Source organism: Lepidochelys kempii, chromosome 9 (genome assembly GCF_965140265.1).
Source record: "Lepidochelys kempii isolate rLepKem1 chromosome 9, rLepKem1.hap2, whole genome shotgun sequence".
Taxonomy (NCBI): Eukaryota; Metazoa; Chordata; order Testudines; family Cheloniidae; genus Lepidochelys; species Lepidochelys kempii.
The window spans coordinates 97,900,141-97,926,131 of NC_133264.1; the positions used below are offsets into that span (position 1 = coordinate 97,900,141).

At 38.5% G+C, this 25,991-nt stretch overlaps 1 protein-coding gene across 1 annotated transcript in view; it reads left to right on the forward strand.

The window, feature by feature from the left end:
• MAP7D3 (MAP7 domain containing 3) overlaps positions 1 to 25,991 on the forward strand; it is a 63,337-nt gene that overhangs the window by 34,839 nt on the left and 2,507 nt on the right. The window contains exons 7-20 of the mRNA XM_073358441.1: positions 11 to 112; positions 4,434 to 4,532; positions 4,975 to 5,073; positions 6,237 to 6,362; positions 8,364 to 8,509; positions 9,244 to 9,374; positions 9,566 to 9,816; positions 17,449 to 17,584; positions 19,744 to 19,903; positions 21,231 to 21,335; positions 21,633 to 21,686; positions 22,056 to 22,143; positions 22,671 to 22,899; positions 24,384 to 24,679. Coding sequence (XP_073214542.1) covers positions 11 to 112; positions 4,434 to 4,532; positions 4,975 to 5,073; positions 6,237 to 6,362; positions 8,364 to 8,509; positions 9,244 to 9,374; positions 9,566 to 9,816; positions 17,449 to 17,584; positions 19,744 to 19,903; positions 21,231 to 21,335; positions 21,633 to 21,686; positions 22,056 to 22,143; positions 22,671 to 22,899; positions 24,384 to 24,679 — 2,022 coding nt within the window. The remainder of the gene's footprint in view (positions 1 to 10; positions 113 to 4,433; positions 4,533 to 4,974; positions 5,074 to 6,236; positions 6,363 to 8,363; positions 8,510 to 9,243; positions 9,375 to 9,565; positions 9,817 to 17,448; positions 17,585 to 19,743; positions 19,904 to 21,230; positions 21,336 to 21,632; positions 21,687 to 22,055; positions 22,144 to 22,670; positions 22,900 to 24,383; positions 24,680 to 25,991) is intronic.

Genomic DNA, 25,991 nt, shown 5'->3' on the forward strand with positions numbered 1-25,991 from the left:
CTTTCTGCAGCCAACAAACGTTCCACATCCACAGCAAACCTCAAACAAACAGAAGCTGTCATCAACAAACGTTTGTCGTCTTCTGCAGCGCTTCTAAACTCTCCTGATCGGAGTAAGTGTTTTGGGTCTTTTGGAGGGAGTTTCTTGGCAAGTAGATGAGTTTACTGTTCCTCCAACCTACTTGTTAATTCGTGTCTCATGTGATCTCAAATGCATTTTACCCCATTTCTTAATCCAGCAGACTGCAGGTCTTTGACCCAATCCTTGGTTGTGATCTCTGTGTTAGAGCAGAAGAGTAATGGTAAAGATCACTTTTCATATTTCTAAGATAGTTTTATTAAAGCCAAATCTTGGTGAACAATTTATGAATTAACCATTTCACACCAACTCTAAGGGTTTAAATCACAGACTTAATTTTAGATAATACTAAACATAGTAATTGGGTTTTTGGGGATTTTTTTTTTTTTTTGGTAAATTGCACAGATGACAATTATTTTCCTGAATGAAATAGATTCAGATCTTCGGTTGCATATTCACAACAGAAATAAATGTTCATCTTGGCATTAAAAATCTGTAGCATGGCCCTGAATTTATGCTCTACATATTGAAGCGCCCTGATTCCTTATAAGATGAAGAATTGTATCATAACATGGGCAAAAAAAGTGTGAAAATTCTGCTGTTCCCTTTTTCACATTGACTTTGGGCATTGCGGTTTCATGGGATGTATCTTCATATTAGCCATGCAGAATGCCTATACCATTAGTTCCAATGTATTAAACCAGTGGTTTTCAATCTTTTTTTCATTTGGAGACCCCTAAAAATTTTTGAATGAAGGTGTGGACCCCTTTGGAAATCTTAGACATAGTCTGCGGACCGCCAGGGATCTGCAGACCACAGGTTGAAAACCACTGTATTAAACTGTTGCACCTTACAAACTCTATAATGATGTACATAAGTTGTTTTTTTTTTCCCAGAATGGAACATTGTTTGTTTTCTTGGTTATCTCTGTTCTCTCCAAAACACTGGGGTAAACACTGCTGAGTCTACTACTGCTGAAGGATGTAATCAACCTGAAATCCAGTCAGTTTTTAAAAATGAGTTGCTGATATAACACTTACTCCAGTGTCTCCCTGTCAATTTTTGTGGTTTTACGAGTTGTATTTTATATTTTTAGAAGTTTTCTCCTGTTGTGTAACATCATACTAATAGGGGAAATACTATCAAATGCATAAAGTGAACAAGTTGGGGAAACTGAATTATTTTTCTCCTTTTTTCATTACAGGGAACATAAGTGTTACATGTAGCATTAAGTATGTTTTCAGACAGAAGTGATTTATTTAAAAAAACAAAAAACTGAACAAGCCCCAGTAAACATTACCAGTAATGCTATAGTTCTATGTCTCACTGCAGTTCCTCTTATGAAGTACATGTCCTAATGCCTTTTCCAGACCGAAAAGTTGATAGTAAGACTAGGAAGGTGGCTAATCTGCTTTTAGAGGAGAAACTTAAAAATGAATTCCACCACCACAAATAACTTCCTTTTTCTTTGATGATCTCAAGGCTAAGAGAGATCTCTCTGAACCCTCTGGAATGCTATGCTAACTCGTTTAGAGGACAGTCGTGGTGGACTGCTTCCCTCCTTCCAGAAATTACTATCCCTTATTGTTACAAAAATCATGCATAAATTGAGGAGAAAGGATAACTTTTTTTTTTCTGAAGCCTAACATGGAGACAGATTAAGGGCCCAGTCCTGCAAACAGGTATACATGTGGGTAACTTTACATGTGTGATTATCCCTGTTGAAGTCTGGGTCTACTTGTAATTAGAATTATTTATATATATCTGTGTTTGCAGGATTAGGCTCTAGCTACAAACCAGAAACAAAAAGGTATATAAAATTATGGTTTATATGCACACTAGCGCACACAGGAAAAAATATTTAATAAATTATCAGCCAAAAGGGATTGCTACTAAACCTTTTGCTGTTCTATAACAGAAACTGTGACAGAGCAACTTTCTCCAGTATTTTTGGGAAACCCTATTATATTAGGTGGCTTAAGAGAAATGCAAGAAGTCATACAATCCTAGAAATGGGCTGGAAGTCCTCAATTCCAGCCGTGTGGCAGGACCAAGTAAGCCTAGGCCATCTCTGACAGGTGTTTGTCTAACCTGTTCTTAAAAACCTCCAGTGATGGGGACTCCACAACCTCCTTTGGAGGCCTATTCCAGAGCTTAACTACCCTGAGAGTTGGAAAGTTCTTCCTAGTATCTAACCTAAATCTCCTTTGCTGCAGACGAAGCCCATTACTTCTTGTCCTACCTACAGTACACATGGAGAACAATTGATCACCATCCTCTTTATAACCATCCTTAACATACTGGAAGACTTTTATAAGGTCGTCCCTTGGTCTTCTTTTCTCAAGACTAAACATGCCCAGTTTTTTTCAATCTTTCCTTATAGATCAGGTTTTCTAAACCTTTCATTATTTTTGTTGTTCTCTGAACTCTTTCCAGTTTGTACACATCTTTCCTAAACTCTGGTGCTCAGAATTGGACACAGTACTCCAGCTGGGGTAGAGTGCTGAGTAGAGTGGGATGATTACCTCCTCTGTCTGTCTGACAACACTCTTGTTAATACACCCCAGAACCATATTTGCCTTTTTTTGCAGCTGCATCACATTAATGACTCCTATTCAGTTTGTAGTCCACTATAACCCCCAGATACTTTGCAGCAGTACTATCATCTAGACAGTTATTCCCTATTTTGTAGTTGTGCATTTGATTTTTTCCTTCCCAAATGAAGTACCACAGCTGTTCCGGAAAGTGAAAACAGTACGGGATAATTATGGCAAATCACTCAGGTTATAACACTTCCAGAGAGGTATCATGTCCTATGGAGGCTTGCATAGTCTGGTTCAGACAGGATTCTCCCAATGTCACCAGACAAAGATAGGACTTTTAGATAAATAGCCGGTGCTTGAACTGATTCGGGGCCTTCTTTTTGGTTCTGGATCTAAGATGGATAAACTTGTAACCACAGGGAAAACCCAGTTGTGGGTTTTGAAGGACTAAAACCTACCAAAGCCCTAGGTTGTAGTTGGGGGTGACCTCTGTTAAAGTTTTTTTTACATGCATGAAGGTTTTTTATTGTTTTCTCTGTAATGCTTTTACCTTAAGAATAAATGTGCTTTCCTAGAAGGAGCTGTGTGTTACCAATGTATTGCAGGCAATTATAAGATAATAGCCATCTGAGAGAAAAGGAAAGCACAGATGCTGGCCTTTTAGGGAGCCTGGCAAGCTGGGGATGTCACAGTGTAAGGCAAGGAACTGTGTAGCGGGTCTCTGCCGAAAAGGGATGAAGGCTGAGAACTGGAAATCCTAAGTGAGTGTCCTTGGTGGAGCACAGAGTAGGAATAGAGGTTCAATTGCCATGAAACAATGTGAATATTCAGACTCTTTGGGGAAAATGTCCAGTGCTCACCTTTATTTTCTCTAACAACAAAGATTTAGATCAAGACTCCAAGATTTTGCTCATACCAGCCCAACAGGTCAGAGCAATTATACACTCTTGATCTGGCTTCCAGAGAGCAGCTAGTCTTTAGGTGAATGATGCATGGAATGTGCACAACTCTTCAGGTTCTGCAGCAGCTCTTCTGTGTCCCACTACAGCTTCATAGAGGTGCCCAGCTGGTATGGTTGTAATTTGTGTGCTGGGTCTAGCCTGACACATTGTCATCTGAGATGCTGTTTTGTTTTGTTTTTTTTTTAAAAAGTTTAATCTGATCAAACATTTTTTTCTTTATTAGCCACATGAACTGTACTTATGTAGGGAGAATATGAAATTTCAAGTTCCTCCCACCACTAGAACCCAGCTGTCAAAATATAACAACCATTTTGCACACTGGGATGTGCTTCATAGCGGTTTTGTTCTATGTAATAGTATAATTCAGATTAATCTTGTTTTATGCCTTTAAGACCTATATATCTTTATGTAGAACTTCTGTTTTAAGCACTCTTTATATTCCTGATAATACTGGCCAGATAGATATTTTTATACTCTTAAACTGAACTGATTTAAAAACAAGTTAATCAAACATATTTTTCTTCAGTTCATCTAGAGCCTTATCATACACTTCTTTATTTAATCTTGATTGATTCGTGTCTCTCTTTTTTTCCTCTTTCTCTCTTGTTAACAGAAATTTGGTGTATAGATTAGAAATTTAAGAATTCAGAATGATTTGTGCTCTCAAATTATTTGAGGATGCACTTTTTATTTCTTGCCACAAGGTGGCTCTGTAGGGTTCATAAATCAATCAGATTTGATTACACTGCTATGGCTTATGCTGTATATAGAAAAGAGAGGTAGATGGTTAAAGGGACGCTTTAGGATTCTATATAAAATGTAATCATGTAATTTGCACTTTCATTTACAGGTACCACAAAGAGAAGTGCTTCATTAAACAGGCTGAGTAACAAAGTTTCTCTGCAGTCTGAGGAGCCACCACCAAAAGGTTCACAGGTGGAACAGAAAGGTGCAGGAAACATTTTTTTTTTTTTTTTTAAATAGGAGATAACAAATTGAATACTTCTTAAATTTAAATTGTGTTTAAACTGAAATGTCCAAACTTTGTTTAGAAATACTTCCACTCTGAACAGTGTAGACTATTGTGCATATAATATGACCATTTGGACTTTGGTATCGTTACGCACATTCTAGCAATATCAAACGTTGTATCCAGAATTCTGCTGTTTCTATATGCAAGTGGGTTTTCTCTGAAGCTGTACTTGGGGTGGGTGAGAAGTAAACCAATACGTACAACTTGTGTGATCAAAGTATTGCATAATGATTAACAATTCTGGTTTATAGGTATTCTTGGCAAAATATTTTTTTTAAAGAAAGGGAGTGGGCAATTCAGAAAATCAATTATGCAAATCTCTTGTTAAAAATAATATTCCTTTGCGCTTGTTCTCTAGGAGGAACAGAAAAGAAGAGGAGCACGTCTTTGAATAGAATAAGTAGTAAACCTCATTCTTCTCCTGAACTAGAGAAAGTGAAAAAGGAAGAAAGACCAGGTGGTTAGCTATTTATAAAACTAAATCCTAATCTTGCTATTTAAAAGCAATGCACAGTAAAATTGGATAGAATTATGTGGCTTGAGTAGTTTCTTCTGGTTCCTCTATATCTGGAAACTTAGTGAGAATTCTAATTATTTAGTAGTAAAGATTAAACTCTTTTTTTGTCTCTGACAAAAAATCCTGTCAGGGTTTTTGTGAATTATACTTAATCATGCTAGAAGTAGGTGAGCAAAACGACAATATATACAAGTCAAAGAGCTAAGACTTGGAAAGATAATCTTTATAAATTTAAGATAAAGAAATAATTTCACTTTAAACATTAATATTTTTTCATGTATCTTATTCTGTTTGGCTTTAAAAGCTCTGTTAGTTTTTCAGTTTACAAGCAACTTCTTTGTTCCTGCGGCTGGACTATGTGCCCACAAGTTAAGGGGGAAATCTGTTCTCATTTGTGTCTCTGCTTTTCTTTACATCCATCCTTAAAGTACAAGACACCTCCTTATTAAGAACTTCTTTCTGATAACTATTTTCTACTTGAAGCTAATGGATGCAAACTTCTTTAACAAACATCTCCCTTTCAATTAGCACATTTGAAATTTTCCTTTTTAGCAGCTCTTTCCCTGGTAAAAAACTACGGTAGAATGCTTGGAACCCCTTTTCATATTGAGTTGACAATGAGATTACTATATATGTGAGCTTGTGTGTGCAAATAAGACTTAACAATAGCTAACAACTGTTGGCAATAATTTGCAAGGTTTTTCTCTGGTTTGTGCCACCAGTCTGTTGTAATATCCTCTGTTGCATCCTAACTTCCAATGAAGATAACCTCTGCAAAGCTGAATCGAAAGCTGTCCATGTTTTGACTTAATTTCAGCACTCCATCTGTGTTTTATGTTTGTTTACATATCATTCTATGCACATAACAATTAGTAGTAAGTCAAGGACAACAAATGCAATCCTATTTGATTGCAATGTTTAATCCTGCTATACTATTATTATGTATTTCCCTCTTCATTACTTTAATAGTTCATTACTTTAATAGTTTTCTTTAATGTTATGATTTGCAACAGTACTCCCAAAGCTCCTTTTCTCTTTGATGCTGACTTTCTTCATTATATTACTTCATGTTGAATCCTTTTTGATTTGTTCCCATCATTCAGCTCGTCGCTCCCAGATCAGTCCTCTGGAGAGTAATGTAATCAGTCGCCTCCTCGCCCCCACACAGGCCTCCTTAGCTAGGAGTAAAAGTGCTGCTACATTATCGGCTGATGGACAAGATCCTTCAGGTAACAGGAGTGCAGTAAAAGCCTGAAAGTGATAGCAGTTGCTTTCAAAGCAAGCGTTGGTATGACAGTTGCTAACTATGTTACCTTTCAGCACAATTCAAACATTTAGTTAACACATCACTATATAAAATACTTCACTAACGTTTACTTTGGTAAAATAAATGCAATCCATATTTTATGTTGCATGTTTATTTTGCAGTTTCATAGAATAGTATTGGCTTTTAAGCTACAATACCAGTTCATTCATTCTGCAGAGAATTGTATACTGGTATTTATTTTTGCACTGAGCTGTCTGAGATCTGCATTTGAATTTAAGTGACGGCTTAGGAGGATGAACTGGAAACCCTAATAACATTTCAAAGGAGGCCTAAGAGACTAATAACCATGGGGCACAAATTGACTTATCTGAGGGAGAGCAAATTTTTCAGCTCAAAAGTTGCTGGAACAAGACGACTAGGTTACCTTTGACTTTTATTGAATCTAAGAAAGTTCCAGTGAAAGTACTATGTTCAATGTAAAGTCAATGTAATGCACACCAAGTTGGAGTTCATTCCCCCTGTTTTTTTTAGTCTTTCAATGTGCAATCAACATTTTTTGTCTTTTTTTCCCTTTCAAATGCATTCCTCCATCTTTATTTTTTTAGTATAATTTAAGCCAATTAACAGTCCTCACTAACAGTGATGAAACTTCTACACTGCTGACCTGTCTGTAATCAGTCCTTGCCTTTGCTGATCCATAATTTATATTCATGTTTTTGCACAGCTATTTGTGTGCATTTTATTTTTCCACAAAATGTTTTACTTCACTTCGTATGAGGGAAATCTTATCTTGTACTGATAGCCAGGATGTGGCTCTGACTCAGTGTTATTCAAGCAAAGGTTCAGGACTTTTGCTTCAACTGTCAGCAAGTTTATGGTACTTTCAATAGTGTTAACACTTAATTTCAGTAATAATTTCTTTGCTCTATTCTAAATCAAATTATTGGTCATAACAGTGCAGTTCTCTCTACAAGAATGCTGTAGATACTAAAATAAAATGTTTTATCCATAAGAGTACAGTGATTAGGAGCTGGCATCTGTCATTAGATTTTTGTATCCCTAGATATTCTAAAATCTTAGATATGCTAGTTTTTAATCTGTTTGCAAATATCTCAATTTACATTATTATATACACTTCATAGATGAGTTGTATATTATATATGCACTACTGTGTTTAGTGTGCGATCCAATACAGTGATCATATTTTCTCATCACATCTTAATATATGTGAAGAGGCTGACAGTTTTGGAGGTGGTAAAGTAATTACAATTGATTATTAACCCTTTACATTTCTAGTTTCTTTATATACTTAAATCTTGTTTTGTTAATGTGGATAAAGTGTGTGGTTTGGGGAGAAAAGTAAAAATATGCAGTACTGTTAAATGGCAGCAGATAGAATAAGGAAATGCATAAAACAAGATTAAAATAATTAATATGGTAACTGCACTTTGTCACACGTTTTATGAAAAATCATTCCATGTGGGCTGGATGAAACAAAACATTTTATAACTAACACGGCATTATCTACGCATTGTGATACATTTCTGAGATATGCCTCTTTGCCCTATGCAAGGGTTTAGCAGAACTCTGATGGTCAGTCTAGAAGTAATCATGACAAGATACAGTTTGACTAAATTGGAAACTACATTTAGGTATTGAAAGTTTAATGTAGACATTGTTTGGAAAAGCACTTTATTTTTTTATCTACACTTGACTGCTGCTTTCGGAATGGTTTCATTCTTGGTGCTGTAGCTTCCATACTCCTAATCGTGAGGTGATGGTGTCTTGCGTCCATGACCTGTTGCAATGTGCACTTCCAGTGTTGTTTTCTCTGTATGGGTTCTAACACACACAATCTTTCTTTCTTTCTCTTTCTCTCGCTCTTTCTCTCTGTCCTTTTTTCCTGTTCTGATGCTGTGCACTTGGTTCTCTGTTTTGTCTTGTCAAATTCCTAACTTTATAGAATCTCACCTCTGTCCTCGTTCAGCTTCAGCCAGTTCCATCAGTTCTCCAATCCAAACTCCTAAAGTGCCTGTGCGCAGCCGTAGCATTGACAGATTGAAGACCACTGTATCTTCGTCTGACACCAGGTCTCCAGAATCTGCACAGGTCGGTTGAAAAGTTCCTTTTACGAAAGGCTTGGTTTTTCTTTTTTTGGACGGGTCAGGTTAGGGGCGTGTTATAACTGTTTGCAATCCTAGTCAGCTGCACTCTTTATTGCATCAGAACAATTAAATGTTAGTGAAAATTCTTTATTTTACATTGTAAATAAACATTGTTGGATAATGTCACAAAATACTATTGTAATGAAAAGAACAAGTTGATGATTCTTTTTAAAGTTTTAATAATCTTTGGTTACTAATTACGCAAGTTAGTAAAAATAATTCCAAATGGAAAAATAGGTATACAGAAGAGTCACTTCTTTTCTTAAAAAAGAGAGCTTTATTTTAGAGTGTCTCCAAACCAAAATTTCAAACACACCAGAATTTCAGGGTGTTTAAAGCCAAACCTAAATCAGCTTGGATCTAGACTGTGCATTTATCTTTATAATCTATTTATCCAAATCCCCAGATTCAAACATCCTGAGACTTTGGGATGTTTGAAATCTGGATATGAATTTTGTGGAATGAGCTCTTCTTTATTTTCAGGGGATGCTGTTGATTATAAATCCTAAAGCCTCATTAATATAACATAACTAGAGCCATGTTCAGGAAGATAAAGGAAAATCCAAGGGTATCTTAATGTGACTAATGAATATTGTGATGGCATCACTTCTGCATTTCTCTGGTGTCTTCAACATATTCTGGAAGGTGTACATTACCACTGTTTGTGTATCTGATCAGAAATCAGAGACAGAAAAGCAGTCCCCAAGTCCTGCTGGGAGGCGCCCTCCATCGCCATCTATATCAGCTCGTAGAAGATCTCCATCCCCTGCCAATTTGGCAAAACGTCCTTCATCTCCCTCTACAGCTAGGTATGTTTAAACCTGTGTTCATCCTAAACCACGTTCAGAACAAAATGAGCACTACTTCCTGTGCCACAGGTTTGGTGTCCTGATACTGTCCAGTATGAATGTAGAAGGTGCATATTATTGCTGTGTGTATAAAATCAGTTACATTCTCCAGGCTTTCAGTGAAGCCTTCATAGGTGTTCCTTTCTCTGCAGACAAAATCAAAAAGCCCGTCCACCTTCACCTAGTGTATTGAAACAAAGACCATCATCCCCCACTACAGTCTCCAAACCAGCACCTATTCAACGCCTGCCTCTCACACCAAGTGTTATGAATATTACCAAAAAGAAACCTGAAATGGAGTGCAAACCAAAGGACAAGTGTGAAGAAGGAGCAGGACAAGAGCATGGCACTTCTCCAACCTCTGAGAGGGAAACTGTCCCAATTGCTGCAAAGACCAAAGAAGGTAGGCGCCTTAAGTGATCCACTTGTCTATTCCATTTATCTTTATGGTGGTCCACTACAGTTTGAAGTTTAATGGTGGTAATTACCTATAAATAGTGTTAGACAGTGAGAGCTTTGTAAGTATGGAAAAAATTTTAAAGCAATCCAGAAGAAACTTAAATCTTTCTTAATGGACACAAATTATGTTCCTGACTGCTCGTAGACACGAAAGATGACTTGACAATTCCTGAAAAAGTCCTAGCCAAGTTCTGTCTCCTTCCTAAATTTCCCCTGCGTCTCTGGTTTGATACAGTATTTTTCAAAGTGAGGAAGGGATATCTTTATGGTTGAATAATAGCCCTTGGAGTCAGGATATCTGATTCTATTTCTGATCTTTCCACCAAATTCTTGTGTGATCTTGCTTTATGCTTTTCTATCTGGAACTTCTCTGTGCCTTGACTTTTACATGTGTAAAATGGAGATTCATGAATATTTGTAAAATATTTAGAACTTCTTGGAGGGAAGGCACTATAGAAGTGAAAAGTATTAATATTCAGTTCCTGTAGTTTCACTGAATACAACTGAATGGTGGTGCATTCTACCCAAGAACTGACAGCATTTCAGTGATGAGTGAAACAATCCCTTTATACTGTAGTTTGTAAAACAATTGTGTCGGGGATTTGAGGATGCTTCAGGTTACAAGATGTTGTTTGCAAATTGTTAATTATACAGTAGCTTTATAAATTGCTGGGTTATACCATATGTAGTAGTCAGTTCGTTTGACTAGAGAGCTAAAGGTATTGACTTTTAGTCTTGTTTACAATGTAACTTCTAAACCAAATCCTATTCCACTTCGTACATTAGAAATACTGGATTAGATTCTCAAATCCAAGACACACGTGCAAAGTGGTTTCAAATAGCAGGAAATGCATACAAATTAAAGCACACACCTTTGAAACCTTGTTCTGTAAACTAGATACCTATGAAATTGAGCCAGCTATCACTTTAAAAATTGCATGCATATGCCTTAGCCTGGAGGAAAAATCAACTGCTCATTCATCGTAGCATACGTGCGACCTAGCTTCCAGATGGTTAGAGGCCTGCCGAAATTTTGATCCCAATGTATGTGCAGTCGCCACAGCATCAGGAGACAATGCACAACACTGCCACGCACAGGAGAACGAAAGAGACATGCTTCTCCCAGGTTGGAAATAAATCTCCTGACCCCATTCATTGTGCCACATGAGCACATCCTCTACCCTTCCAACCAGGAAGAACACCCTCTACAATCTCCAGAAAAGAATCTGGGAAAGACTTCTGATGAGGTATCACATGCACTTCTCTGTGGAGAAGGTCATAGGGGAAACTTAACAGAAAAAGGAGTTTGAACAGGCAACTGGTGGCGATACTGAGGGTGAAAATCCTTCAAATACCATGGGTAAGTGGGATCATATGCCTGATGCATGTCACTGCATGTAAAGATACTTATGTGTATTCCTGAATGTGTGTAAGCTTGAGGGAATGTCTGAAAATTTCCCTGTGTTAACACTTTAAACTGGGTGTGAAATATTGCCAAAAATTCTTTGGGATCTCATGTGTTATACTGTGCTTTGCCCACATACATTCTTGTGGAAAGATAGCTAAATGTCGTAGTCTAATGGTCAGTGTCGTATGGAGTTGTACATCAATCTTAAAACAGTGTTCCTTGCTCCTGATTGTAATAAATGTGTCTCTTAGACCTGTCTAGAACATGAGAAATAGATCAGTAATCCACATCACTGATATTTGATCCCTGCTGTCTGTCCTATTCACAGGTATCTACCAGTTACTTTTTGGCTTCAGTCACGCATGTCTTCCCTTACAGAATCATCCTTGTCCTTCACAAACCCACCTGCTACATCCTTATCTACCTCTGGGCCTCTCATCTTCTGAAGCTTTACCTTCTCATTGCCAGGACTTTGACCTGCCTCCACTGCTGCCTCTTCTAAACTGTGTTTGGAACTCAGCCCCGTATCCCATGTTGCCACTTCTGCTCGTTACTTATGTGCCTCTTCTCTCTCTCTCTCTTCCCCAGGCTAACTTCTAGACCTGTATTTACATCTCCTTCCATCTTGCTCTGCTGCTAACCAGATGATCACTTTCTTTGTAGTTGACAGTAGGAAGCTGGGAGTAGTTCTCTACCTAACTCTCTGTGGCATTTATAAGGCAAGGAGGCAATATGGAAGTGGATCAACACAGAAGTGTTGGTTTAACTTTTCCCTATGAGTATGCGGTGTCCACTCCTGGCCAGATATTCCCCTACATGCCTTACCTGTGAACATGGAGGCAGATCCCTCTGTTCTGTAAAAGTTGTTGCACATTTTCAAAATCATGTGCTGTGGAGTTGACATCAGAGGGCAAAAACTGAGGGCAGTGAGTGGCCATCTAGCCAGGCTACCTCACTGCTTTGGCACCATACCATACCCCAACCAGCTCCTGAGGCTACCACCCAAAGACATTGGCTTTTACCACTGAGTCGTCCCGCGACACCTGAGTTTCTATCAAGTCCTGGGCTCAGTCTTAATTTCAGGGTAGCTTTAAGTGTACTTAGTGTCATGGTGTCTGGGCTAGCTGCACCATTGTCCCTTCTTGAGGGGGGTCTCACTGAGTGTACCTCTCACAAATGTCAGACCTCAAGCCTTTATCTCCGCTGGGGTAGAGTTCTGCAATTCACCCGCTTTTAGACTAGGACCTGGATTACAGCCCCTTAGTTACCAGTTGTGACTACTTCAGCAGGTCCAACTGAGGTTTAGACGCTGGTATTGACTTCTCTCCGGCAGCTGTGACTAGCAGTTACACAGGGACCACACAAGCTTCTCAAACAGTATTGTTTAACATAACTGTACAACAGAACATTCAGAGACATGCAATAAAAATAACAAAAAAGGAGACCTCACCAAATGGACCGTATCTAGCCTTTTAGCTGCTCCTGGCTCAGATGTTTAGGCCCTGCTTAAGGTGAGACTTCCTACCCTTTAGCTCCTATCTCTCTCCCAGTTTGTGTCAGCCCCATGGCCTGCTGATCACTTTCTCTCTCCCTTTCTGCCAGTGGAACCTTTTAAAACTTTTGATCTTTATGATCGCCTTGGCAAAACAAGTCCTGTTAACTTGGCACCTGGAAGTGGCATCTCCCAGTAAAAGCCTCCATTGAACACTTAACTTGGCTTGAAGGTGTGTACCTGAGGGGCTGTCTTAGTTCTTAGTCCTTGTTTTGTTTCCTGCCTCAGCCAACTCCCAGCTCCAGTTGGGCTTAAGCTTTGGAGTTCAAGTAGACAGCCATCCAAAAGTGAACAGGGAAACATATAATAGTCATTACAACAATGCAGGTATCTCCCAGTTGGTCACACTTGGATCTCCATGTCGCTTTTCCCCCTATGGTGGACTTGATTGCCTGTCAACACATCTTGTCTTGTTTTCCTTTTGTGTCTACATTGGTAGGTAGTTAAAATATGCTATTATGCAATAAAACACATCTTATTTTTCAGTGACTTTAAGCAGTCTTACACAGCTTCTCTTCATGAGTTAAAAGGCTTGTTTCAACTTAAAAACGTGTGCTCATTCATATGAGTTGTCAACTTGTGTGTTATGATGGGTAATAAACTTGAATGTGATAATTATATGTCTGGGTTGTTGAGGAGTCAGAGGGTATAAGGATAAAACAAATAGCCCACACTGAGGTATGGGTGATAACTTTCTGTCTAATGCCACACATCACACTGTTTCAACACACGTATACATTATCTTAGTGGCTAAGTAAAAAACCACATTGCAGTGAGGAGATGGCAGGCTCCTCCTTAGATACCTGTAATGTGGAACATTCTTCAATCCATCATACAGGAAACTGTAGCTTCACTAGACCTAGGGAGGAGGGTAAACCATCATCAATTCTTCAAAAGGCAACAGTTCCACAGGCCTACTTAACACACTCCTTCCACCCCCTTAACCCAGACACATCAAGTAGTGCCGACAGTGAATCCTCAGAGAAGGAGTTGGTTGAAGGAATTCTACACACATAATGGGGCTGGAAGTGTCACAATTTCTGCTTCCTTTCAAGGAGTGCGTCTCATAATCCACAAGCTGACAGTGCGTGACACCAAACACCAACAACTGAACAGCAGTCCTGTTGGGTTACTTTTAAATCATGAGCAGCTTGTTTTAAAAAGTACAGAAAAGGAATGAGACAGTACTGAGAAATGAAAAATCATCAGGAATATCACTGTAGCGCACAAAGCTACAATGGGAGAACATCGCTAATGCATGTGTTCGTACTGGGGGGCCTGTTCTGTAACGACTAAATCTGTCTGAAATTCTGGCTTTGGGTAGATGGATTATGTGACATAGGAGCATAAAAAGTGCATCATCTTCCATCTCCACTGATGCAAAGATAGAGGAGGATTATACAGGCCCTCTGAAGAAGCACTTTCCTGAGTTGGAAGATGACCTCTTTTGCTCTACAGATGCAAGGAGCTCCAAGTAGCGCAGATGGAGGAATTGAGTAAGACAAAGATCATGGAAGACTTAAATTTGTGACCCAAAACTGACCACATGCAGTTCAGGTACCCACATGTCTGCATACTTTACTTGTGCACCAAATGATGTTGGTACATGCATATCTGAGACTTTGGATATTCCAAAGCTTGTACACTCACTACTACATGTCCAGAAATTTGTGCTCCTAATCTTGAGTGCACAGAGTTAGTCTGTGCTGAAATCCTTATGGAAAACTATGATCCACCTTCAAGAGGGAAAATATGCATCTTCCGCAAATTGCCTCTCCCACCCTGCTGGCTTCCCATCTTCTTCCTATTTCCTCCCCCATCCTGACCTGTCCCAGTAATCTGTTATTTCGAACATTACTGTGACTGGTTTTCTTCCTTTTTTTATATTGCATACTCAGACTGTATTTTATGTGGTGGCGTACAGCTTGTAATCTTAAAATGGTATTGCCTCAGGTAGAGATTTTACACTGAGGGCCTGCATTCTTCATGGGAATATATAGTCAGGCTCAGTTTTGCGATAAGTTTGCCCAAGTTTAGTGATTGATTATCGATGGCATCACTGTTTTATTGACTTGGCTTTGGCTATGTGTATAAACAGAGCAGGTGTAAGAATCCTGTTGGCTTAGCAATAGCTTCTGCTATTGTTTATATTATAGTAGTGCCTAGATCAGGGCCAGTTGTGCTCGTTGCTGTACAGACTTGTAGTAAGAGACAGTACCTTCCCCAGACAGCTTATAAATTCTACAACTGAGGCAGATCAAGGGTGGCAGGGGAACAGGCACAGAGTTGAAATCACTTGCCTGATGTCACACAGCAAGCTAGTGACAGAGCTGCGATCAGCACCTGTCTTGACTCCCAGTCCAGTGTCCTATACATTAGCCCACAGTAGCAGCCAGACTTCATGACCAGAAGTGAACAACCCCCTCCCTCTGTATGTTTGCCTCCCCAGGTCCATTTCAAAAACGTCAATGTCTGATGCAAGCAATGGCTTCTCTGAGGTTTAGTAAGCTAACTCTTTGCACATACATGCTGTGCTCTGTGTATTATCAACTTAAGTTTTTTCTTTCCCAAATTTTCATACAACAAATAGCTTAAGAATGTTTGAAGGAAAAGACTTTCCCTTAATATTGTTTTTAATGGAGTCAATCTTCCTGCTATGCATACAAAGCTTTTATTTGAGGAGGTAGATGATTGGTACCAGAACCAGTCTTTGCACCTGTCCTGACTGCTCTCCTGTGCAATTTGGGAGGTAGGTATGTGCAGAGGGATGGTCTGTGTGGTTTGGTGTTGCTTGGGGAGGTTGGGTATTTCAGTATTCTTTGGACTGGCTTGTTTCTGGGTTTGGCGATGATACAGTTTTATTCTTGCTTGTACTAGTATGATTGCATTTCTTAAGTCAAAGGTGGTAAAAGCCCTGGAGAGGCCCCGGAGACTGTATAAATCTTAAATACATAGAAAAAAACTCTCCAGCAGTACTAGTTAGGAAATTGAAATCCTGTGTACACACTTACACTCCCTCAGTTTTGCAAGCACAATTTGTGTGCACAAAACTTTGTCTTGACTCCACAGCTGTATACGTGCAGTTGATGCTTTCATTCTACAGTTAGTGGACAATGACTTCACAGTCCATACCCAACTCTTGAGAAATCTTTCCCACTGTGCTGTCTTAAACTTATAAATAGTGTCTGAATTTCACATAAATTAGCACATTATATTGAAGTAATTTTTTTTTCAGGCTAGAAGCAAAATACTTTTGTCAGTGCGTTGATTTTGCTGCTTATTGAAATGTCAAATTTTTTTTTCATTTGAAGAATTTTCCAAATATTAATCATTTGGACTTGTAGGATTTATCAGTGTTACAGCAGCAGTTATCTACCCATCTGTAAGGATGTTAATTTTTTTTTTTTTAAGGGAAGAATCTCAGCTAGTATTAATTGGCATAGGCATATTGCTTTCAGTGGAACTACGCTGATTTACAGCAACAGAAAATCAGGCCCTAAATGTTCTAAAGATCAGACATCAGTTACATTAAAACCAGTTAAACTTCAAGAAGATGGGTATACTTCCTAAAAACAAGGGGTTTGTTTACAGTATAAATTAGTCAAGTGGCTTTTCAGAATATTTTTATGAACATGTTTCTTGTACTCAGACCCCAGGGCAGTGTGGGTGTGTGGGGGGCATGTATAAAAGAGAGTTTGGTTGTGCCCTTGTAATATATTATCTTTGGATATTATATAAAAAGGGCAGTTAGAGATGTTTTGATCTGCATGTAAAATGAGAATGTAGCAATGTCACTATGTGGATATGATTTAAGATCGTAGTTTGTTTTCCTCTAGCTGAATTTTACTGATAAAACAAAGGCATAGTTGTTGTTCTAAAAATATTGCTAATTTTGTAAAATGGATTTTTAAAATTGATGCTTCCTCTTTTGGTCCAGAATATGTTTGTCCTGTTTATTATAAGGAAGACTAAACAAGTTTATTGCTCGTACAATAATATTTCTCCAGATTTTTTAAAAAGCGCTAATAGAACAGTCTTCGCAGGTTACATAATTATTTGTTTTTGGAAATATTCTGTTTTCATTGTTATGATTATTACAGCATTATTTGTAGCAGAGATGCATGTAGTATTTGGGAATGGTTGCTTATGAGGTGTGGCTCCCTTAAGAAACCAGGAGGCGAAAGAGAAGACACCGCAGTGGGGATCATGAGGAAGAGAAACCTAGCGGGGTGCCAGTAAGACCCCAGGAATAAAGTTTGTTCTTGTTTGCATTTAAACCTGAGTGGTCTTCAAATTATTGGAATACCACAATGCACTTTCAGTAGTAACATCTGAAAACAACCAAAGGTGTATTGCTGGAATGAGTTAGTGTAGTATGTCTCCAGCGTAAATAAGGTACTGGGATCCTATTGTTGCTTTCTTTCAACTATTTAGGACTTTCTTCCAGTCTCCCTATGTGTTGAATACAGAGTGCTTTGAATAACTGGTTGAGTACTTACGTTAATAATGGTAGGGCAGTTGGACAAAGCGGTGTTACTTGCCTCTCAGATCACAGTGGTGAAGGCATGTTTTGAAGTGGATGATACTATATAACAGCACCTTCTTTCAAATTACAGAATCTAGTAGCAAAACTATTCCAGGAACCACAACAGCCGAAGAAGCCGCTAAAATCTTAGCAGAGAAACGACGTCTTGCCCGGGAGCAAAGAGAGCGTGAAGACCAGGAAAGAATTCAGAGAGAAGAGGAGGAAAGGTAACTTGTAAATACTGGAAAACAATATTTTCTGTGGTGCAAATTTGATTGGCATGTAAACCTGACTGACATGTATTTTAGCTACACATGCGAGAATCTGCAGAGAAGCAGGTACATATGGCAGAGTTTGCTGGAAATACATATCCTTGTGAATGTCAGAAGTCTGTGTGAAATTGGGATGTCACTTTCTAGGCAGACTGCTTCCCTTCCTTTCAAGTCTCCAGTGATTCTGCTACTTAAATTATAGGATATGCTTCTTATTCCAGTTACATTTAATTTTCTTTATAAGATATTAAAATCCTCTTCAAACTACGGGAGAACCTCCGTTACGAACACCTCAGGAGTGGAGGTTGTTCGTAACTCTGAACAAAATGTTATGGTTGTTCTTTCAAAAGTTTATAGCTGAATATTGACTTAATACAGCTTTGAAACTTCACTCTTCAGAAGAAAAATGCTGCTTTTAATGAGCTTAATTTAAATGAAACAAGCACAGCTAGTTTCCTTAACTTGTCAAACCTTTTTTAAAATTTCCCTTTATTTTTTAGTAGTTTACCTTTAATACAGTACTGTCCTGTACAGTATTTGCTTTTTTGGGTCTCTGCTGCTTGATTGTGTACTTCCGCTTTCAAATGAGGGTGTGGTTGACCGGTCAGTTCTTAACTCTTGTGGTCTGATGTATTCCTCTTAAACTCTACTTTGGCAAACTTGGGAGACCTGTTGACTTCTAGGTTCCAAGTTTAAATTCATCCCGGGTTGATGATGACAGAGATGCCACGTGATGGATGGCAGGTAGCGTACATGCAATGCATTTCTCTTATTAGTCCAGTTCTCAGTGGACAAGTGTCCATATCACCAGAACAACTGGCACCCTTCTTGACAGTATCATAGAATTGTAGGACTATTAGATAGGTCATGTCGTCCTGCCTCAGTACAGAGAGCTGGACTACAAGTATTATCTGTTATCGGTAGTGTCCAAAGAATTAACTGTCCAGGAAGGATGAATTACCTTTCAAGTACTCCTTTTCTTTCTGTACACAGATCCTTTCTGTTCCTCCAACTCCCAGTTGAAAGAGACACTGATGGAATGGCGGTGTTAGTAAACTTTTACTGTTTGCTGCTTTGTTTATCTGTTCTATGGCTAGACACAGTGGATGCCCTTAATAACAACCCTGATATTAACAACTTCTGGTTAATAGCAACATTTTGCCGGGAACCAATCCTGTCCTGTTGACTTTAACGTTAATGAGATTCAGATATTGGCAACAGCATGCCACTTACTGAAAACTTTTTTTGGAAGAAAGGCCCCGGCTGCCACCAAGGAAGCACTGGGACATGCCTTCCCTGCCTGTAGCCCTGAAAACCTGCCTGCAGCTGGACCTCAGCCTGTCCCAGCTCTTCCTTCCTTGGCTACAGTCCCACAAACCTATGTGCAACCCTGGACCACACAGGAGATAAGAGGCTGGGGCCTCTGTATTTCCATCCAACAGGGTAACCTCTGCTGGAGTCCCAGTTCTGTTTGCTGGGAGGGGGCTGTGGCCTGGATGCCAGGGCTTTCCATGGGGAGCAGCGGTGTTGGGGGTCCATTGAGCTTCATGGTACCTCTCCCGTTGCTGCCCTGCCCACAGCTTCCCCTCCCCATGTAAAGCCCTGGCTTTTGGGCTGCCACCCCACTCCTGGCTGCTGCTCTGCTCACAACCAGGTTGGCAAAATGCGTCCCAGTATTTCCTTCCCTAGCTGCAGCCCCACAAACCTGCCTTCAGCTTATTGGCAACTTTTTTGCTGGCAACTTCTTGGTGGTTGGTAATAAGTAGAATCGACTATAGCTGACTTTGGTCTTCAGAACTGTGAGTTTGGGTATGTGTACACTGCAGCTGGGAGCGTGCCTCCCAACCCAGGTAGACAGACGTGCTCTAGCTCCACTCAAAGTAGTGTGCTAAAAATAGCAGCATGGATGCTGTGGCTCTGCTAGCTGCCCAAGAGCAAGCCCGCCTGGGTCCAAGCTTGTGTGACTAGCCCTGTGGCAACGTCCACGCTGCTATGTATAGCATGCTCCCAGCTGTAGCGTAGACCTACCCTTTGGCATCTTTCACAAGCTTTAAACTTTCTTTCTCCCACTTTAAATAATATCCAGTCTGTAATCCATTTCTCGGAAATACTAGGAGCAGAGAAGAAGAAATGGTAAAGAAAATGATTGAAGATAAAGTACAAAGAGAGGAGGTGCTCCAGAGACTGGAGGAAGAAAAAAGACTTGATGATGAAGAACAGCAAAGACTAGCTGAAGAGAGAGTTCGCAAAGAACAGGAGGAGCAGGAAAAGCTAGTAGGTTTAACAGGTTTACTTGCTAGATGTAGAACATGACTCTGTTCCTTGGAAAAGCTGTTAAGTCATCCTTTTTAGATCCTGGATCAGTTCATGTTGGAAAATGACCAATCATAAAGGGACATAGGATACCATAGATAAAACTATTGAAATCTTCCTAAATTGTGTGGCTTTTGGGTCTGGGAAAGAAGCAGATATTTCATAACCATTTTAGTTATGTTCAGTGCACTGGTGGCCGAAAGCTGCTTGGTAGGTAAATGCAAGGAACTCTGTAAAAGCCAAAGTATAATAGCGCTTCTTCATAATCTTTATTGGGGCCACTTACAGAGCTTCCCATTTTAAAAGATCAGAGAGGAGTCTGGGGCACCTTGTGCGATCTAACTTCTCTATAAAAGGTAATGTTACAGCAGATATTAAAATACTTCTTAGCATATGTGCAATGTGCCTCAGGTGGCACATGACCAGGATTCATCACCGAATTTGGTCCACTGGTTGGATCATTAGCTTGCCCGGGCTGGGTGCTGGCGCACAGTGTGACATGAATGCTGATCCATGGCCCCCCACTTACTATGAATGAAAATACTACTAATCCCTAGATATAGCCTTTCATGGCTAATTAATGTCTGTATAACCTGGAAAAGGAATCCTTCCGAATGAATGAATGAATGAAATTATATTTTTCAGGCTATATGAACCTTGTTCAATGTATGATGAATTTCTAACAGCCATTTGTATCTCTGGTATATATTGTCTCTATAACTGTCGTATAAACTTTTCATTCTCAGTCTCTATCATACTTTACTGTTCTGAACAATTGTTATAAAAATAAGCTAGTGTTAAGAATGCTCTTATCTCCCCATCAAGGCTTGCAATCATAGTGAACAACAGATTCCGTTATAGTGGGAGCACTAAGATATTCAGTGCCAGTTATCTTAAATACAAATATCTGACTGCAAAGGTTGTAAATTAATGTTGCTATATTTGCAATTCAACTGCTTTCCTCATGGTTTCTAAAGTATCTTCCTTAAATGGACCTTCATTCTAAAGTACAGGTTTAACTATTCAGATAGCTCTGGGGACATCTAAAGAACTGGGATAATCATTTAACTGAATATTTTTTCTGTGAATTTCAGAATCAGGTGGCAAATCTGTAATTCAGATTTTCAGGATTAGGATAATAGGTATTTACATGTACTGCACACCAGATGCTTAAGTGGTGGTATGAACCATTTCTCACATCTACAAAATAACTAATGATAAAATAGCTCTTTTGACACCTTAAAATTGAATTATGTATTGCATCCCATATTCTCTGCCTTAATTTTAGAGAGAGGAAGCTGAAGCAAAAGCCCAAGAAGAAGCTGAAAGACAACGGCAGGAGCGAGAGAGAATTATGCAGCAAAATATGCAGGAGAGACTTGAAAGGAAAAAGGTGCATAGTTCTTACTTTCAAGCCTTTAAGTGAGCATTTAAAAGAGAGTGTTGAGACTCTTACGTTAAAGCAATTTGGTGAATAAAGTTAAACAAACCATCTGCATATGTATGTGAATAAATCAGATTGCATTTTTAAAGGTATATTTTGGTTTCTGTGCTATAAGATGAAAATTTATAATGGTAAATAGAGTAAAGAATTTTTAAATCCTTTAAATACAAAAGTTGATAAAAGAAGCCAAATGATCAAAGTTCAGCCTTTTCCATGTTGTGACAAATTCACTGTTTGCTTTAACAGAGAATTGAAGAAATAATGAAAAGAACTCGGAAGTCAGATCAGAATGAAGCCAAGGTACTTGTTTGTTTGTGACATTATATAGATTCAAGGAGTTCTCATGTTTTACTTTCAGAACCTTTCCATTAAATGCTTCACTTTCAGAAGAATAACAAGCATCTTTATGTTCTGTTCGACTGAAATGAAATGGCTTCCAGTCATAGCACAAGGATCCTGTGCAATGACCAATAGTAACTCTCAGTATACTCAAGGCAATTCTTAAATACTCCTGAGGGTCTCTGCAGCATGAAAGCTGGATGTACGTCCTTTAAAATGTATTGAATCATGGCCTGTGTGATAATATGTGGATGGTTCGCAATAAATATTGTGTGTTGTTGTGTTACTTAGAACAGTTGAAGTTAGCAGTAATACAGATTTCTGTTACAGAATGAAGAGAAGTCTGCTAATGAGGGGGAAGAGGAAGAGGATGCAGAAGAGGAGGGAGAGTTGGGCCTTGAAAAAACATATCAACCAGGTAAACAGTGTTTGGTAAATGAGGACCAAAATGGTTAAAATCGCTTATATTCTAAAGTGGGGTAGTCATTGTCTCAATGGGATCTGGACTCCCTAATAAACGAATAATTTTGTTTCTTCACTTATCCTCTGAAAGGCCTTACTCGATTTTCAGCAATTGGCAATATTTACTGTAAGTTAATTTTCATGCTGATGTATGATAATTTAAGTACACCATTTCCACAATTGCCGTGGAAGCGGTCTGTATAAAAATGAGAATAGATTATTTATTCCATAGTGTGGAAGACAGGCAAAATTATTAACTAAAAATGTATGATTTGAGAATGACTGTACAATAATAATAATATTTTAGATTTGTTTTGGCACTGTAAAAATACATGTATTATTCAATATCATTATAGCCAATTTCCCATTAGAGATGTTCGTTTTATGAGACTGTATGTTCAGAACATTCCAGCTAGGGGAGAGACCAGTTAGGCATTTATTGGTGTGTTGTTAATTTGGAATCGCAACCCTAATATATTGCAGCTCTCTGTCTTTCAGAAAAGATAAATGGTGTTGATCTGTCTCAAGAAATCAAGGTGCAGACACAATGTAGTTCTGAGTTTGCATGTGGTTTGACTTCTATGGAATCTTCAATGCAAGATATGTCAAAAATGGAGGCTGATGAAGTACTTATGAATGGAGATGAGCAAGACATTTATCAGAAGGAGACTAATGAAAGGTCTTTGCATGTTACGCAGCTAAAGGGTTATAGGTGAGCCTGTGTGATGGTGTCCTAATGTAAAGGTTGCATCTGATTGTAATTTACGCAAGAAATCTTTAAATACACTTCATATAGTTTGTTTAGTACTGATCATAGGTTGCCAAAAATTTAGTTTGAGACTGTCGAGTTTTGTTGTAGTTGTCAGGAAACACCTGATTTACTCTAGGTAAAACTTCAAGTTAGTATTTTTAAAATGATATATGCCACTTTAAATATATAAAACAATGTAACATTAAATTATAAAATAAAATATAAATTATTATTCCTTCTTGTATAATTATACATTGTTGTATTTTGGAGCTGATCGTGATTCCTCTCAATCTAATGTGAGTCTGGAGTAACAGTAGTGAAGTCAGTGGAGATATACCTCAGTGTAAATCTGGTGTGAAATTGAACAGGTCCACATCTGATCAATTGATTTAATGTACAGAAACTAAATTCAGAGATTGTAAGTTTGCTTCAGAACTTACTAAAGCATCGGTATCTTGATAAAGAAAAATATAGTTTAAAACTTTCTATTATGAAGCAGTGCCCACTGCCTCAAGTGTATTACATGATCAAACTGTCAGTTTGCTATTTAATGCATAAGCTGCTTGTTTTTGATAGTGCCATGTCAATAACGGTGGTGGTGGTGGTAAGTGGATTGAGATGTTGCCAAACAAACAGAAACATGTCTAACTTACTTGTAAACAAAGGCAACAACCTGAACAGTTTTCCCTGGGGCTGGATGACAGTTTGTTACTAAATCTCCAAACAAGAGAGTAGAGAGAAGGGAGAGTATCTACAGGATTCTCTAAGACACCTTCAACTTAGCTAAAACAATGTTAAAAACCTCACTTGGTGGGAATTTTAGTATTAGTTTTTAATAATACATTTCTCATTTTCAGAGAGAGAATTTCCATCCAGTCCTTTGAAAAATCTCTAGATTCATGGGCAATTCTGTTTGCTTGTCCAAATCCTAATGATGCTTTAGAATTTGCACTGAAAATACTCTGATATTAAATTAAAAAATTTCTGTTCTTGCCACATGTGTCTAGTGACGGAATATAAAGTGTAAATGTTTCATGACTTCTTCAAAAATTAATTGAAACTGATGGTTTGAATATAACACTTTTACAGAGTAGTTTGTGAATCAGTAAATGCATGTGTTTATCAAAAATGAATCTGAAAACAAAGCAGAAACACAGACTATTAAAGCAGGGACATGGATCCTGTGACTTTTTTTTATACCAGTTCTGTGGAGTTGTGCTCTTATCTGATGGTTATTGGTGCAGAAGTGACTGACTGGATGTTGCTGCAGTTGTTCCTTCTGATCTGACTCCTATAACAATCGCATGGCAGGCAGGGCAGTTTATCCTGAAAAATATTCATTGAGGAGAATATAGGGGTTTCTAATTGGCTGACCCCCTTTTCTGTTAGTAAATAAGGGTCAGGTGTCCAGCACACTTAACAAATGTGTTTTGTTCTTTCTCCAGTCCTTCAGCAAAAGAAATGGTTATCCAGAATTCAGAAATATTGCACGTTAATGAAACTGATCATACGATTGGACTTATACAGAATCTCAATGGAAAATCTAATGCATGGACTTTTGAAGAAATTATTGACCTTGGAGTACATTCCAAGTCAACCAAACTGAGTTCAGACAGCATCACTGCTGATAACTGTAATGAAAACTTGAATGATGCTGCTACAGTTCCCTCTAGTCCGAAATTAGCATTTGAGGACAATGGCATGGTGAATTCCTTGACCAAACCTATAGAGACTGCATCAGGTAATGTATGCTGACTTCCCTTCTACCGCCTGCTCCCACTAAATTAAGGTAGCTTTGTTAAATATTTACTGTATGTTTGTGCTTTCTTTTTTTCTTTTTTTTTGAGAATCTCTTGTATTCTCTAAACTAGCAACAGGCTCTTACTGTTGTGCTTATTTTCCTTTTGTCAGAGGAGTAACTAGTTGATGACTTTTGAAGGGACTTAACTATTACAGCTAGATAACACACCCACTGAGAGCTCTTCCAAAAGAACAGCTCAATCACAATGAAGCTTCTGTACCTCTCCCTAGGACTAAAACTTTTTTTAATTTTTTTTTATTTTTTGTTGTTCTTAAATCTCTTACATGGTTACTGTGATTTTTTAAAAATGTTAATTTTTGAAGTGCTGCTGGTTACTATTAAAACCCTTCATGAGCTAGACCCCTCTGACTTAAGCCCTTCCACTTAAGTATATTCTTGTACTTTGCTGGGGCTGAGATGTTTTGAGTCTTAAAATTACCACTTCAAAGTCTGTAGGGCTTTTAGTTACTCGGCACTTGTCAAGAGGAAGATTGTTCTGCAACACCTGTTTTTTTTACTGTAAAGCAATATTAATTCTTCATGTTGTGTGAGCTTGACTAGACATGACAACAGGCATACTCTTGGTGCTAGTGCTGAATGAAAGATGTTCCATTAATATGGGGATAAAATGAATAACAGGTGTTTGTTTCTAGAGCAAATGATTATTTAATTAATATTGTGCACTTGATGCATTTCATTTAGGAATAGCCTCGTACACCTCTGAGGTAGATGTGCTGATTTTACAGATGAGTCGACAGAAGTTGAGACTTGCCCGTGGCCACACTGTGAATTAGTGATAGAGGTGGGAAAAGAACCCAAGAGTCCTGACTACCAGTCCTCCCCTCTAAACACTAGACAATAAGCAGTAGGGAGGAAGTGTTAACTGTGTTACACTTTGCTGGAAAGGAACTGTGATTTCTTTCTGGTAAACTCAGTACAGAATGCATTAATTTTTAAAAGCTGTTTGTTAGAGATCTGTAATGCAGAAAACAGTATATCAAACCTGTGTTGCATCCCAAGCAAAACTTCTGAGGTTATGGAAATAAAATCTGAATTGCACAAACAGGTTTATAAAAAGCAAACGCGTCTACAGACCTCAAGCTGATAGGCTTGAGTGTGAAGTGTGGAGGAGACAAGAATTACCAGTCTAATAGTGGGAATCCTCCAAAAGTTGTTGTCTTATCAAATCATTTGTAGTTATCCATGTCCATGACTGATCATTAGGGTGGTGGGTCAGAGATTTGAGTGAAAC